The 16,996-nt window shown below is 36.5% G+C and overlaps 1 protein-coding gene across 1 annotated transcript in view; it reads left to right on the top strand.

The window, feature by feature from the left end:
- The window catches only part of EFL1 (elongation factor like GTPase 1), a 63,312-nt gene that overhangs the window by 33,593 nt on the left and 12,723 nt on the right, over positions 1 to 16,996 (top strand). Inside the window, exons 16-18 of the mRNA XM_054642246.2 lie at positions 9,258 to 9,389; positions 11,802 to 11,949; positions 15,609 to 16,612. Coding sequence (XP_054498221.1) covers positions 9,258 to 9,389; positions 11,802 to 11,949; positions 15,609 to 16,612 — 1,284 coding nt within the window. The remainder of the gene's footprint in view (positions 1 to 9,257; positions 9,390 to 11,801; positions 11,950 to 15,608; positions 16,613 to 16,996) is intronic.

Genomic DNA, 16,996 nt, shown 5'->3' with positions numbered 1-16,996 from the left:
GATATGATGTAAATAAAGTTAAATCTTATTAGTTGTTTTGTTGGGGTTTGGGTTTTTTTAGCAGCAAGGCATTAAAAATCAAGATTAGTTCTATTTAATATCTTAATTTTTAAATAGAGGAATGTTTTAAAGCTCAGTTTAATGATGTGGTCCTCTGCACTAATCCTAAGAATTCTCATACCTTAGATCCCTATTTCTTTCCCATTTTTTTCTTGTCCTAGAGCTAATGGAAGTTAATATGTTGCAATATTTTAGGAAGTCAAAATTATGCAGACTGCAAATTACAGTAATAACTCTCGATGATAGTAAGTAACTGAAGTAATCAGAAATTAGGGTGAAAATTACAGACTTCTTTCCTTTGGGGGAAAAAGGTTTGGAGGGATAAGGAAGATGAATAGCATTCCTAACTTTTAAGGTTCTTTTACATTTTAAATATACTTGATTTTGGTATGCTTAGTTTACTCAGGGGCAGACTGGCAGTACTACTTAACATGAAGCTGAGTTTTAAAATACATTGTTTAAATATAATTTTGTGGGAAAATAATACTTATTTTCAATCTGAAGGCAATATTAATGGCCCCATAACAGGTTTTCATGTGGCAGCAACTTTTTTCGTTCTTTTTTTTTATAATTTGAGTGCATTTTCTGTTTATTTTTTAATTAGTTTAACTATTAAACTGAAGCCTGTGATAAATAGCTCATTATCAATAACTTCCTAGGCTGCTGATGTAACAAGTGTGTTTAAGACATCCCTGTTCCCTCTAATGCCATCTGTTTTACACCCGTTCTGTCAAATAGTCCAAATCTGAGACATTTGAAAGGTGCTTTATTTGGTTAGAATCCTTCTGATTAATTATTTCCCAAAATATTACCGCTTGTGTAACTACAAATGAGCTACTTAAAGGTTTCTTTTAGCTTGAAGTGAAATTTTATATTCTTCTTTATCCATCTTGAAAATTACTGTATTTAAAGTAAACATCAATTTCTGTATAATGCAGGCTGAAGGAGTCCATTATTCATGGTGCTTTGGAAGACTCTAAGCCTTATTTCCCAAGGCAGCAAAATCAGGCAGCATAAATCACTTACAGACAGATGTGTTGGGGGTGGGGAGGCTGCCTTTAGAAGAGAGCATTAGGCATTGGGTCAGGTCTTGGAAAATTGAATTTTAATTAGTTACTTGCATGTCTTACAAGTTAACAGGATAAATGGTCAGTGGCTGAGGCATTTCCCACAGAATATTGTACACATTTGGTAGTCAGTGTGCTGCTTCTGCCTGTGCTATCTGGAATATCCTCACAACTGGTTAGTCTGTATTTGCATTTATCTGATGTATTGGATGATAAAGGCCTTATGTTCTTCCTTCAAGTAATGAAATATAAATCACATATATTGGGATTCTTCAGTTAAACATAAATCAGCACGTGCATGCACAAAATTTAATGAGCTTTTGAACTAACTGCCATTGTCCTTTGTAATTGACACTTCCAGTAGTAGATTCTAAATTCCCCATGTACTTGGGATATGTAATGCAAGATTGGTAGGAATATGTTCATGTAGCTTTTTCTAGGCAAACATGACAAAACTTCCAAGACTTCTAAAATTAATTCTTTGCAAGATCAGTGCCTGAAGGCTTAATTAATTTTAACATCTTATAATTGATTCTGCAAAGTAACAGATGTTAGTTGTATTTTACAATCTTCTTAAATCTACTGTTTAAGAAAACAGTATATACATGAAGTCTGCCCATTTTCAGGAGACATTACTAGAACTGAATAAAGCCTAAAATGGCATTTGCTCTTTGGCTGGTTTGTAGATTATACTATAGCTAGTCTGATTTATGAAGAAACCATTTGATGTTATTGATCTATTAGCTGAGATTAGTTATTTTGCTCTGTTACAGGAAGCATTTGATCAAGAAATTAAAAAGAATTAAGTTTTCTATCGTGCTGAAACCCCTAATGAATTTTAGATCTTTGTTCATTTGCATCTTGCCTCTAGTGGTCTCATAAAAATAGTAAAATATTTTATGGGGGGTTTATGTCTTCCCATTGTCTGCTTAGAAATAAATATTGAACTTTGCTACATGTTCAAGTGGAAAGGCTTTGCCTCCATCTCCTTTCTTTTAGTGTTAAACAGTTTTCATGCTCAGTCAGATAGAGCACAAGTGATTCCTTGCTTCCCTTCCCAGCCTCAGGCTGCTGCCTCCCTCTCCTCTGCCTTCTGAACATCCATACCTTCCAATGCAGGTGAAATATTAGAAAAAAACATGGAAATAAATTGTGATTGTTTTGATTAATGCTTCTGATATCTATTCTCTTCATGATCCTATAACACATGGTCCTCTTTTAATAGGTTTCTGGAACCGAGTATCTGTGCACAGCTAAGGTTTGATGGTGGTCCTGCAAAACATTGTTCTACCTTTTTCAAATGTAACTAGCCAGAGAAGTTGGTTTTAAATAACTTTCTCTCCTTTTCAAAGTGTAAAATAGCAATATCAAATGTGTCTTTGCTGGATGACTGCTGGAGATTTGTCTTTTTCTTCTGCTAGCTTGAGGGAAGAAATTTTTATCTTTTGGTGTATGTTCCTTTTACAAACTTAGATATTCATATCAAGCCTAAGTCTGAAGTATTTTAGCAAACACTTCAATGTTTTGTTGATGGATGAGGGTGTTGTTGGTGGTGGTGGTGGGGTTTTGGTGTTTTGATTTTTTTAGTTTAATAGTTTTCTCATTTTACCAGTAGGATACAGCAGTGGATGGCCAGCATGTGTGAACATGCAGGGAGGCCTCCAGAGCTACACCTGAAGCATTTCTCATCTTCACAGAAAGATAGCTAGAGTCTTCAGAGAGTGTAGTTAAAGCTATGTTGAATAGAAGACTTTCTTTTTTCTTAGAGGATTGCTGGGCAGTTTTTTTCCCTGCATAGGATGCTTCATAGGAATTCAGCTGATCTGTTTTCCAGTACAACATGCAATTTCATTTGTTTATTTATAAAAGGACATTTACCATTACTAAATAAAAACTGTCAACAACAAATCAGCATTTCAAAAGACTTGTAGATTATCAAAGTAAATCTGTTGAACAGCTATTCCTAAATTCCATGTGTTTGGAACAGCAACCTTTCTCAACTGGTGATGAAGTTCTGGTAGTAATTTTTTAAAAAATTAAGTTAATTCAGATGTGTTGCTGTCGGGTCAAATTAAAATAATCAGTTTAAAGTAATTATAAATCTAAAATTTGGTTTGTGTTTCAGAAACCCTTGCAGAGTTTTGTATGGCACTAAATGCTTCCCACATGCAGTAATGGAAGCATTGATTTGACATGCAGGCTGTAACTGAAGTGAGCTCCAGTGCCTATGTGGTCACATTGCACAGAGATCTGTCCACATATTTACTGTTCTTCAGGATTGCTGCTTTCAAGTGATGTCAGGTTGAGCTGGTGTGTGGAAAGGAATTTTAATGTGTGGGCTAAGGCGAAATATATTGCATATATATTGCTGAGGACAGCTACTGACCATTTTATAAAACCACAAAAGGTGCTGTTCAGTGCCTTTATCAAGAATGCTCTACAGTTAAAAGGTTAAAGTAGTTTTAATTGGAGTAAAGATTTTTTTCCTTTTTTGGTTTTTTTTTTCCTGTGTAGCTACAAGTGCATTGATTTCCTAATACATAAAGATGGATGCAGGCCTGTTACAGATCTAAGTATGAAATTCCTAGGTTTCTGTGCTAAAATGACACTTAAATGTTGAAAAATTGGAATAATTTTCTTCAGTCTTGAGCTCCAAAAATTAGTATGGCATGATAAATGAAATAATTCTGTACTGTAAGAAAAACATGATTATTTGAAATACTTTCATCTTCTGTAGTTATTGGTCTCATTAAGCAGCTTAAGGAAATCAATATTTCATCTTGACTACAACAGTTTGTAAATCCAGAAGTCGGATTTGGAATGTTAACAGATTTTGGTTTAATTCTGTTTACTTTAAAGTAAATTTGTATTTGAGCAAGCGAATTTCTGACTCAGCTTTGATGTCAGCTTTGTTACACAGACTGTTTGCAGGTAGATCTCAAGCCATTCACTGTAACATTTTATGATGTTACTGTTTATTGTAAAGGATTTTTTTACAGTTTCCTTGAAATTGTTCATAGTCTCATCTGAAGAAGTATAAGAATGTTAATAATTAGAATTGTCAGCTCAATCAGCACTTGGGGAAATGTGTGTTATCATGCAGTCTTAAGGGCCTAATGAAATATGTGGTATTATTTTGCAAATATGCTCAGCAGAAGATAAATGAGGCTGGTTTACTCATTATGTGTGTTTGCAATCCTTCTAGAAACTATAATCTAGTAATGGGATGTTTTAGTGGAACGTGCTGTTAGAGTGTATTCTTGCTCTCCTTGCAGCTCTGAAAGCAGACAGCTTTGTTCTTTGAACTGCTGGTTTTTTCCTGAAAGAACTCAGTGGGGTGCTCCAGCCCTGTTTCATCTTTCACTTCCTGGGGATTCAGTAGTAAAGTACTGAGTTGCTTCTTGTGTCAAAAGCTGCTTATTGCATTCAGTGTCTTACCACAATTGTGCCCCTTGGGGAGAGGGAGTTTTGTTGTAGCATTATTTGTAATATGGCTGAGTTTTTCTCTCATCTGATCAGAAAGTTAGGCTCAATTTCCCCTCAACTGCTGTGAACTGAAAAGTAAAATTTTATAACAAAATTACACCTGAACACTTTGGTATTTAGAAACTGAATTCATGTTAATCTGCAGTGCATACTCAGGTAGAACTTGTGTTTTTGAAGCTCAGGGAGAAACTGGGACAAATGGTTCTACAGTCTGTTGGATACTGGTGGTTTTTAGAGATTCAGCTCAGGAAAAAAAATGGGGAAAGCGGAAAAAGAAAATGTTTAATTAACTTTATGTAAAATGATTGGATCTGAGAGCAGCTGAAACCATACACATACCTTACAATATTCTTTTTTCCATACAAACAATTTCACTTGCCTAGAAACAAGTAAGAATTGAGGGGGAAGTGCACAATTAGAGATGAGAAGAGGAGGCTCACCAGCAATCTGTGCTAACATGTGGTGTGTATTATGGAAAAAGTTGATGAAATCTCAACTAGAATGTGGTCCGTGTCTTGACTCACATTCCCTTCTCTTCTAGAAACAGTTTCTAATATAGAAAGGTCAAATTCTGCCCTCAGATGTCTCTCTGCAGTGCCCATGAGACAAGAGAAACATGCTTAAAATCTGAGGTGATAAATGTATAATACAAGTTATTCTTAAGCCGTAGTAGTTTCTTGTCCCTGCAGTTAGTCATACAAACTCAGTGATTAGTAAAACCTTTTAAGATTCCTCAAATGTAAAAGGCATACTATTGTAGCTGGGTTTAATCCTACCAAAAGCCACTTTTTCTTTACAAAACCCCTCCTTTCTTTTTTTTTTTTTTTTTTTTTAATTAGAGACTGAAAGGCTGGAGGCTGATGCTTAAAGTTTATCTGGCTACAGTGAACCAATGATAGTCACCCAATAGGTAACAGTGTGCTAATGGTATCATGTTTTGTTGTGTTCATCTAGATACTGGGAAAGGGAAATTATTTGCATAGATTTGAGGAGGAATGATGATTGATATGGAAGCATTTTCCTTGATTTTTTTTTTTTTATTTTAATATTATTTGGCAAATATAGCTTGTTCTTCTGTTTGTTTTGGTTGACCTTTAGCCTATTTACTTCAAGAATGAACTGGAAACATCTAGAGCCAATCATAGTTTTAAGGTGGATTTGTGAATTCGTTTTCTCATACATATTTTTTAAATCACATTTTAAAGATGTTTCTTTTAAAATGTCCCTCACAGGGCGCAAAAAAATATTGGTATTGCTGCTCAAAGAAAATTATAGAGGTGTCATTGTGTTTGTACAATCCCGTTGAAACAACAGGCACATGCTCACTTTGAGATTTCAGATTGTGTAGATTTACAAACGTTTGCCTCACACCTGCATAATTCACCTGAATTATGGAGGAGCTTGCATGGTCTTCACTGATGCAAAGTGAAGTACATGGAGCATTTAAACCAGGAGCTTTATATATTGTAAGGTCCTAATCTTTCTAAGGAGGCATCATTGATAAGAAATGATAGATTTCAGTGGAGACAGAGCCTTACTGGGAAGATTAACATCGGCTCTCTGCTTTCCTTGGTTCCTTGGGGTGTTAGTCCAAAGCCTGACAAGTCTCCATTCCAAAGCAGCCCAGGATTCCTAAGTGGTGATATCATCAGTGAGAGAAGATAAAGATCGACTGAGCTAATGTGCTGAGGCTAGTAACAATGTGGCAGAAGTTAAAATTTAAACAGCTTTCATTCTTCTTTGTTTGATTTTTCACACTGCAAACTAAATTATTCCCTTATCTGATTGAAAAACTTTAGCATGGTGGTGGTGTCTGCCTCATTTTTTTTCAACTTGAAAGAACGTTAAATGCCTAAATCTTTCTACATCGAGAGAAACTAATTACAGATACCTAGAGGTTGATCTTTTATGTGTTCAGATCTTTATAGCTGAATTGAGCTGGAAAAGCATACTTTAAAGGCAGCAAAATTATTGTGTAAGGTGTAGTGGTTACCAGCAAGACATAGAAGTGAAAAGTAAATTGAGACTTGTCTTAAAACTCCTACTCCTTTTGAAAATTTCAGTCATGATGTTCTTATCTCTTTTTACCATTTAGCATCTATCATATGCTAATATCTGGTGATACAGGTAGGTATATACTTGATTTAGTGTTCTTATCTTCTAGGACAAGTCAGAGAAGGGACTCAAGGAAGAACCTTTGTAAATCTCATATTTCACCACCTCTGTAATAATTCTTCCTGAACCATCATTTGGTCTATTTTTAAAAGCACAAACCACCAACCTCTGAAGGTCTTACTTACTTACCATTATCTCCCAGGCTTTTTTTAAGGCTTAATTTTTGAGTGATTTTTCTAAGACCTTTCAAGTAGCATATTGCTACATATTTGAGATGTGTGATCTCAGGTAGTATGTGCAAATTTCAGTGGTCTGGACAATAACTAACTTTAAGATTTATGTATCATCATAATTAGTGGAATTCTTCCATTGATGACATGTGGTACTTTGGAATTAGTTCTGTTACCTCTTCCTCTAAAATTATTCAGAAAACACACTAGCAGTTACTTAGTAATCACATTGTGCAAAAAGAGTATCCAAGAATCTTTATAGATTTTTTCCAACATTTGTTAATAAGAATTTTTAAATTAAATAGATTCAACATGGATGGACACAGCTTTCTGCTAGCTCACAATTTCAGCAATTAAAACACTCAGGTTGTAAGCCTAACAGATTTTCATAAAAACTGACAGTTTTTTATTTTTAGTGTATTACTGGTGCCAGACACTTATATTTCATGTAATTTTGCCTTCAAATGTGAAACAGAAGAGCAAAAAGCTTCTATTTTTCTTTATGACAGTAAAAGTACAGGAACGTGTTAAGAAAAGAGTGAGTCTATCTGAAGTAAGATTTGGTAACTTTATTTCTCTGGTTCACATTACACTGTGCAAAGAAGCTGTTCACCTCCCATTCTAAATCATTTTCATTTTACCAGCTGGAGAAGATCAGAATAAAATGGACCCATCCCTTTTCTCAGTCCCTGGTGGTGATGATGATCCAGCATTTGTTTTTCATTCAAACCACATGTTGAATAAGTGAAAAAGAGGAAATACATGCTGGTCATAGGTCAGGTGCAACACAGAGTTTATACAGATTTATTTTCTTTGTAGCATCTGCAATCCTGCACTTAAAGCCATTGAATGTTGTTCTGCTTCCAGTTATTTTGAGGCAGGTTTTCTTATATAATGACATTTTGGGTTTTGGATTACCCTGCTGGCCAGGCATCCAGCCTGCAGAGCTGGAGGAACAGCCTGATTCTGCAGCTGAATCTGCAACAGAACTCAAACTCCAGACCTCAAACTCTTGCATGATCTCATAGGGTGGAAGCTGACCCTCTTTGTTTCTGGCCTCAAATGAAGAAAGCTAAGCCAAAAAAATATAAAAAAATTGGAAAAGTATTAGGGTGATAATGGGGAGTTGGGGTGAAGAACTCCTTGGGCATATAGGAGAGAATAAGGAGGAAGGAGCACAAATATACTGCAGTCTACAATGGGAATTTAATTTTTAAGCAGATATAGATTTTGAGCTGAAGGTTTCAGTTTTCTCATAGCATTACAAGTTACATGCTCATTTAATTTATACTCCATTAGAACTGCAAAGCTCATTGCTTATGATTGAAGGAGCATCAGGAAAAGTGATTGTATAAATTGATATCAGCTTTATTTGTTGTCTTTATTATTCACACACTTCTAGTCGTGTTTTAATAGCTTTGACTAAATTATGAATGATGTGCAGTTGGTTAGGAATTTAAAGGCAATAATTTCACATTCTCTTAAATGTGCCAGCCAGCCAAAACTCAGTATGCATTTACAGCAGCTATTTTGCAGATTTATAGCTAATATTTTTTTCTATATTTTCTCTTATCACTACAATTTAATCTGACTTTTCTTCAACTTGTCAGTATTATAATTTATAATAGAATGAGAATTAATAGCTTACAATGGGATGAATTCATTTTTACAAGAATCAAGTTGGACAAAAAGTGAGTCCCAAATGGGCATGAGGGGGTGGGAAGGAAAAAAAAAGCATTCTTCACAATAATAATAATAATGAAGCACTGGAGGAGGTTGCCAACAGAGGCTGTGCAGTCTCTACTGTGAAAAGTGTTTAAACCTTGAGAAGAAGGTCCTGGGCAACTTGATCTAATTGTGAAGTTTTCCCTGCTTTGGCCTGGATGTTGGACTGGATGACCATTGCAGGCCTCGTGCAATCTAAATTTTTCTAAATTTAAACCACCAGAATTAAATCTGAGCTGTACAAAGGCTTGGACATACTAGAAGGGAAAAAATTCCTCATGGCCTTTCTGTTCTTCAGAGCTATAAACATGCCTTTTAAAATACTGAGGGAATGCAATGGGAACTGTGTGACTAAATATCAAATGTCACACCAGAGACTTAAGAACCCAGTTTATGGACAAGTATCTTAACAGATACTTTATATGAACAGTGAGGAATTCTTGAATCCTCCTTTTGTAATTAAAATGATTTCACCTTTTTTTAACTTGATGGTCTTGATTTTAGTCTCATTTAATATGGCAGTTGGTGATCTTTTTTTGTTGTTTTACCTTTTTTTTCCCCCAATTTCTATTAGGAATAGGAGGCCTGCAAGATTTTGTGCTGAAGTCTGCAACACTGTCAACATCACCTGCTTGTCCACCATTTACACCTCTCAACTTCGAAGCTACCCCGATTGTGCGAGTAGCAGTTGAACCCAAACATCCAAGTAAGCTTCAAGAGAGATGGGGATGGTAACACCAGCTCTGTGTGGCTGCAGTGCAGCTTCCAGCCCTCAGTGATTTGGCTGGTTTATGAGCTAGCCACTGAATCAGAGACTTGCCCAATATAAAATAAACCCTCAGGTTGCCTGGAGGGCAGCGTGGGTTGTTCCAGCTCCTCTCTCGGTAGGTGAGGACACACAGGAGAAGTTGTTTTGCCCTTTTGTGACAGATGTGTTCACAAGTCAGACACTGCATGGGCTAACAGTTCAGTGTTCTTTTTCTGTGAAGGTGAGCAGATCTGTGGGTTCTGTCTGCTGCCCTTCTTTTATGGGTGTCAGTAAGCTTGTAATACTGCTTCTTGATGCCCACTTCCTCCAAACAGAGTGGGATACCTCTGGCTTTATTTGAATTTCAGCCCAATTTCCATTTGTTGTTGTAGCATTGGTAGAACCAAAATAACTGGCTTTATGTTCAGTTGCAAAATACTCTGACATTGAGATTACATGTTTTTTTAGAGAGCCATTGGACAGCTTGGCAGCTCTTTGTTTCATGCATTTGAGTAACAGATAATCATACATTGTACATCCTACATTTGTTAAAGCAGTTTTTGAAAGTATTGGAAATTACTGGTTCTGCAGATTGTAGTATTAAGTTCAAAATATTAAAGGAATGTAATTCTAGAACTACTGACCACTTTGGGGGTAATTTTTGTTCCTTAAGAAATGAAGCTGGATCATTCTTGCAGCATTACTTAGTTTCTCCTCCTCAGTAGCTTCCGAGTTTATGATCTGAACTAAATTTTTTAGGGGGACAAAAGCCTGAAAGGTGGTTATAGGTGCAGAAGTTTCCTGAAAATTCACTGTTGCTTGCAATAACAGGAAGACAAGCAAAATGTGGCCATTGCAGTTGCCCAGAGAGCTGTGTGTAGTCTTGAGGTGGCCTTCGCACATTGTCACGTGTGCTTTGCATTGCCACATCAGAACTGCTTCAAAACTACATCTGCTTATGTTGAAAAATGACTCATATAAATTATTTCTCAATGTACATTTTACAAAATTACTGCATGTCTTCACACTCGTGTCAGAATCTTCCTTTATGATTGCCATAAGCTCCAAAAGAAAAAAGTACTCATCATTCCATGAGCTTAAATGCAGAGACAAAGTTGAAAGTCTGTGTTCAACTCTGTTGGCCATGTGAAATAGCACTGCAGTTTTTCCACTTTTCATTTATTTTGTTGTTTGTTTTTCAAGGATATTTTTTGTTACACCCTTGCAAGCTGAGCAATAAACAATATCATATTTCTTTTAATAGTCTCCAAATGAATGACAACTTTAATGTCACTCTTCCTTCTGAATATGAATATACATTCCTGGAAACCCCTGGGGTATTCTCTACTGCCTGTGTAAAATAAAAAAAAGAATTGCTAATTAATTTCTTTAAATTGTGTTCATTATGAAAGGCTGCTGACATGGGCTGTTTATGCATAGCTTTGATGTAATCTAGCCAAATTTGACTCAGCTGTGCTTGTTCATTCTCCATTAACTTTAAGACAGCTCATTTTAAACACCTTCATTTTAGGGACAGCTGTGATTTGTTTCACTGAAAAGCTCTCACATTCCTGATTTTTCCTCTTTTCAGATTTTAATTACTTTAAAGCTTTCTAGTGGCTTACAGCTACTTCAAAATCCTTCCTATGCTTTATTTGCACTTATGCCTTCTAAGTAATCCATATGGAATACTTTTACTTTTATTTTAGTAAAGTTAATATTATTATTTATTTATTTGGAGCATTTTAAGCATTAGCAATTTAGAAGTTGCTACATGTAGTTATAAAAGATTGCAAGGAAATGAAGTTATTTACTGAAAGATGACTTTAAAAAGTTGTCATAGATAAGAAAGGTTATAATTTGATAATTTGTGAAAATGAGGAGTGAAGTCTTGAATTTTTTAATCACTTCATTTCAATAAAATTCAGGGGTTTTATTGAGTGTGAGCTATGCATGAGCTGTATCTGAAGTTAACTGTGTATAGGAAGCAACATAACACAGTCATAGTCAATAGGTGACCTGTTCTACTGAACCTGCTGTAAAGCTGTGTAAACAAAAAATGTGCAATCCATTGAAGTGTGGTGTTATATGGTTATATTTGTGTGATGTGAATTTTGTCATCAGTACATAAATTGTTGGTGACAAATGCTGAGTGCAGTTTATGTTTTCAGTTGGTGCTCTCAAACCTCACTGCTCTGTGTGACTCATAAGCAGAAAATTGCCCACTGAAAGTTTTTGTGTATTCCTAAAATACCCATTTGTGTTCAGGCTTCCATAAAAATGAGTGTTACTATTTCTCAGTTTAAGTCTGTTCTATTTTGAGTATTTCTTTCCCAGTATTCCTTTGTTAATAATACCCTGTTTTGCCAGGTGATATGCCTCAGCTGGTCAGAGGGATGAAACTTTTAAACCAGGCTGATCCATGTGTGCAAGTTTTAATCCAGGAGACAGGAGAACATGTGCTGGTGACAGCAGGAGAAGTTCATCTTCAGCGCTGCTTGGATGACCTGAAAGAAAGGTTAGAGGGGCAAGGAGGAAGAAATATTTTTATTTCAGTAGGTGTCTGTTGTATTTCTCTGTCAGATGGATATCTTTGATTTATATTCTGGTAAAATAGAGCTTTACCCACAAACAGTTTTTACCATTGAGTCATAAATGTACCTTTTTGTAGCTATAAAATTTATCTGTAGTTTGGCAGAAGCCACTAGTTCATTACTTCTATACATCTAACACAGACTTGGGGCACTTTCTAGAAATTACAAATTGCAGTACTTTGAAGAGTCTAACTAAGAATGTAATGTGGCATTTGTACAAAATAAAACCTGAGGGGACTCATGTCTGATAAATGAACTCTAAAAAATCATAAAGCACCAAGACTGAAATTGTATGTGCACACTCTATCCTGTGCCTTTTCTCACTGATTTTTTTTCAAAGGTTAATCTGTTCTCTTTCATGAGTAGTATTGTTTTTGCAAGCACACATGCATATATTTAGTATCCTCTAATGTTTCTTCAAATGGCAGAAGAACAGATGTCTGTAACAACCCCTTCCTGTAACTTCATTTACTAAAATTTTTGATACTTCTGCCACATACATTTACTGGCATTTTCTTCCTAAACCAAAGAGCAAACCTGATGAGTGGTTGAATGTTTGTCTTACTGTACCCATACTCATTTTAGTTAATACCAGAGAACTGTAGTTTCTTAGGAAAATGAGACCACTTGTAAAACTGGATGTATGTTTTAATGGTTATTCTCATTACAATTTAGTGCAATGTATTTTTGGCGCTTCTAAAAATTTATTATTATTTATTGATATATTTTGCTCAAATGTAATGTGTTTGAGCAAAACTGGTTGTGCCTGTCTTCAGCTGCAGTTTGGATAGCAGGATTTTATTATTGGCAATGGTCCAAAAAAAGGAAGTTAAAATAATACTCCATGACAGGGTAATAGGATTATAGTGAGCAGCTAGTAGGACTTACTTACATACATTTATGTACATCTTCATCCCTAAACTTCTGTTTCATGTACATGATTTTGGAGGCTTTTATGAGTTATCTAATTTGTCTTTTGTTAAGAAAATGCTAGCCTGTCAAAAATGACCATTTTGTACCCCTGTGCCTGTGGCATTGTGAGCAGAAACAAGAAACACCTGGTGGCACAGACGAGCTGGGCTCCCACCATTGTCCTGCCTGACTGTGGCTCATGATTTCTCAGTTGGGTACCAGCTCCCAAAAGGAGTTGGGAGTAGGTGTGTTCACTACAAAGCTCATGCTCCTTCTAAATCTCTCAGGATTTGGCATATTTTAGTTGCCATCCCTCACACACCAGCTCGTGGTGATGCCTTGAGAGGCTACCTAGAACAGAGGCTGGACAGAGTAAAGAAATGAAGTAGGTATTTATTAAAAAAGCCTTCAGAGGACACACCTTGGACAGTACAAGAGCCTGCCCTGGACTACACCCAAGATGGACTCTGAGTCATGAGTTTTCACACTTCTGTAAGTTTTGGTCCATTTCCATATTGGGGTTAATTATCCAATTGCAGCTTCAGGTTATGAAGTCCTATCCTCCCAGATTGCTCTCCTCAATTCACTGTTGTTTACACTTTTTGGGCCTGAAGCTGCAGTGGTGTCCTTGGTTCTGGGGCTGGAAAAGGATTGTTTTGTCTAACTAAAATGTGAAGAGAACTTGCTCACACTACATGAAATTCAGAGTTATATACTAATGCAGTACAGAATCTGGAAAATATGAAAGCTAAAATTTAAGGCATCAGTGGGACAAGACTTGTCCCTTCCTTCTCTCCCCATTTTGTAAAAGAAAAACTCCAGAATGGGATTCTTGTCTTGCTCCATTCCTCATGGATTCTGTGTTAATTCTGACAGTGGTAAACTGGCACTACTTAACTATTAAAGTGTGAAGAAAAGAAGTTGTGCTCTGAAATGTTAGTTTTAATTAGCTCTCTTTGTTTCTGTATAAATGTTTAACTTCTTCTAAATGCACATAATTTGGAAAAGTAAATGGTGAAGTAGGGGGCAAGACAGCATGTAATAACCTTAAAATGTGACCCAGAAGTTTTTCTTCCAAAATATTGGCAAAGGTTATTACAAATGCTTGAGTCACACTTGAAGCAAGGGGTCAGGATACTGATGTTGGCATCTACCACAATTGCATCAACTGGGTTTTGCAGATTTGATGCTTTTGGACTCGTTACAGCATTTGGGGAGGTTCTGCTGAATTCAAACTACATTGCATTGTCAAGATTTTATTCAGACTTTTTCGAAGGCACATATTTAATTTTAGCTTTCCCACTGTGTATTTAGAAAATTATGTTCAAGTGACACTTATTGTCAGAGATGTGGAGAGACATGGAAACAACTAAAAGATTAGTCATCTGTGTTCATCTAAATGATTAAATATGGATGTTCTGCTTGATTTCACCAAATTTATATTTTTTTGTTCCCAATTAGTTCTTTTTTGAATGGAGTAAGAAATTAGACCTTGTAACTTTCAACATTTTATTTTCTGCATGGTACAATAGAAATTTTTAGAAATTTCTTTCCCAGGAGCATTGCAAATACTAAGCATGAGGGGATTAAGTTACCCTTTTCAGAATGAGAAACAAAGAGAATTAAGGTAATGGTGACATATGGGTGGGTTTGTGTTTGGTTTTTTGATATAATGCAAATTCTGGAAAGAACTGCAGAAGGGATAAATCTCCTCATTCTGACTCCCGTGGAAATAAATCTTACAATTGTATTTGCTTTTCTTCTGCAACTTTTTTTATCACTGCCAAAATTTACTGGAACATAGGAAATTTTGGTTAGTCCTTCTGTTGTCATTTAATGAACCTGCTCAGAGCTCATGGATGGTTAAGGAGGATACAAAGCTCTGATCCTTGAGTCTGTCAGATAATAAATAATTCCTCCTTTTTCCTTGCTGTCATTCACAACATTTGACATTACCTGAAATCACCTGACTCTAAAGCATCACTTTATAGCATTAAGCTTTTATAATTGTGATTATCAGACAAAGCTGTCTTAAGCTTTCCCAGTGCTGCATCTTCTCTGGGCATCTCCCTGTGTGAGCAGTTGTGCTGGCTCACACCAAGTGTCCATCTCTGTCTGAGCAGTGTGGCCAACAGCAGGGATAGGAGGAGTAAAACTGGAGTAACTCTGGTGCTTTCCCAGGCCTCTGTCATTTTCAGTCCAGGGCCCTTTGTGGTTTGGTTGTCAGTTAATCCTGGTCAGCCTTTCCCATACCCCATGTGGTTTTGTAGGTCTCTGTTGCACCCTTGGAACATCTGAAGGCTTCTTGTCCTTGAGCTCCTTTGATCATCTTTATTCTCAGTTTTTTTCTAGTTCTGTTTCGTTTGAGGGCAGAGAACAGCACATACTTTCCAAGATGTGGGTGAACCAGTGATTTATGCAGAGGCATAGCAATGCTTTTGCTTTTATTTTCTTGAGTTCCTTTCCAAATATTTCTGAAGACATAAAAGGCAGTGCTTCTTTTTTGAAGTACATAAAATTTGAGTTTGAAATGCATTACCTAGTAATCTATGTTGCAATCAGATTTCTTCATGAACATCTGTTCCGTGTTAAGGCCGTTGCCCTACCTCCCACCCCCAAGTTTAAAACTATTTTCAAGATTTTAAACTAATTCTTAAACTTTATTTTGCAGGTTTGCAAAGGTGCAGATCAGTGTGTCTGCTCCTATTATACCCTTCCGGGAGACCATCACAAGACCTCCCAAAGTCGACATGGTGAACGAAGAAATAGGAAAGCAGCAGAAAGTTGCTGTCATACACCAAACAAAAGAGGACCAAAATAAAATTCCTGAAGGAATTCAGGTTGATTCAGATGGGCTTGTTACAATTAATACTCCAAATAAACAAGCTACTCTCAGTGTGAGAGCAATGCCACTCCCTGAGGAGGTAACTCGACTTCTTGAAGAAAACAGTGACTTAATTCGAACTATGGAACAACTCAACACTTCTCTGAATGAAGAGAAAAAAACACATGAGATAAATCAGAAGACTCTTGATAGAATCAAAGAATTCAAACAAAAGTTGGAGAAAAATCTTCAGGGAAGAAAGTGGAGAAATGCTGTTGATCAGATCTGGTCATTTGGACCACGGAAGTGTGGGCCTAATATTTTGTTACATAATTTTGGGGGCTATAAAAGATCTGTGTGGCAGTGCCTTGGGAACTCTGTGAAAGAAGTAGGTAAATACAGAGACTTTGACAACAGCATAGTGAGTGGATTTCAGCTGGCTACACTTTCAGGTCCCATGTGTGAAGAGCCTCTCATGGGTGTTTGTTTTTCAGTGGAAAAATGGGAAATAAGTAAAGCTGGAGATACTCTGTCAGATAGTAGGCAGGATTCAGGGGAACTTGATACCGCAGAACACCAGCAAAATGAAGATAATACTCCAGCAAGCAGTTGCACTGCTGAAGGTCCCAGTGCAAATGAACGCCAGGACAGGAACCAAAGTGGCACAGACTCACCTGAGAAAGTGAGTAAGCAAAAAGGAGAATTGCCACTTGCAGATTGTTATGGCCCTTTCTCTGGACAGCTGATTGCCACCATGAAGGAAGCCTGTCGTTACGCTCTGCAGGCAAAGCCACAGAGACTCATGGCAGCAATGTACACGTGTGAAATCATGGCTACTGCAGAAGTTTTAGGTAAGACTGGGAAAAATAAACCTTTGCCAAGAATTTGCCTTCTGATTTCTAAAGTGAGGTTTTATAAATGAGACTGAATCAGAAGGTATAGCTTCATTAAAGGTTTTGTAGTTCTCCAGTAGATTCTCCAATGACTTTCTAATGCCTGTAATATTTACACTATTCTGACTGAGAATTCAGCATTCTTCTTGCTTGTCTGAGCCATAGGCATTAAGAACAATGTTACACCTTTGTGAAATGCAAGATACAAAATGTTGCCTTTCTATGGAGTTTCTGTAAGACTGGCTTCAGTAACCATGAATATCAACACTGTGCCTCATAATTAAGTGTAAGTCCCATGAAGAGAAGGGAAACCTCTCCTGTTTGTTAAGGGAGTGCAAGATG

The sequence above is a fragment of the Agelaius phoeniceus genome, chromosome 13 (genome assembly GCF_051311805.1).
Source record: "Agelaius phoeniceus isolate bAgePho1 chromosome 13, bAgePho1.hap1, whole genome shotgun sequence".
Taxonomy (NCBI): Eukaryota; Metazoa; Chordata; class Aves; order Passeriformes; family Icteridae; genus Agelaius; species Agelaius phoeniceus.
The sequence above is the reverse complement of the archived record's forward strand: the minus strand, read 5'-3'. Positions and strand labels throughout refer to the sequence as shown.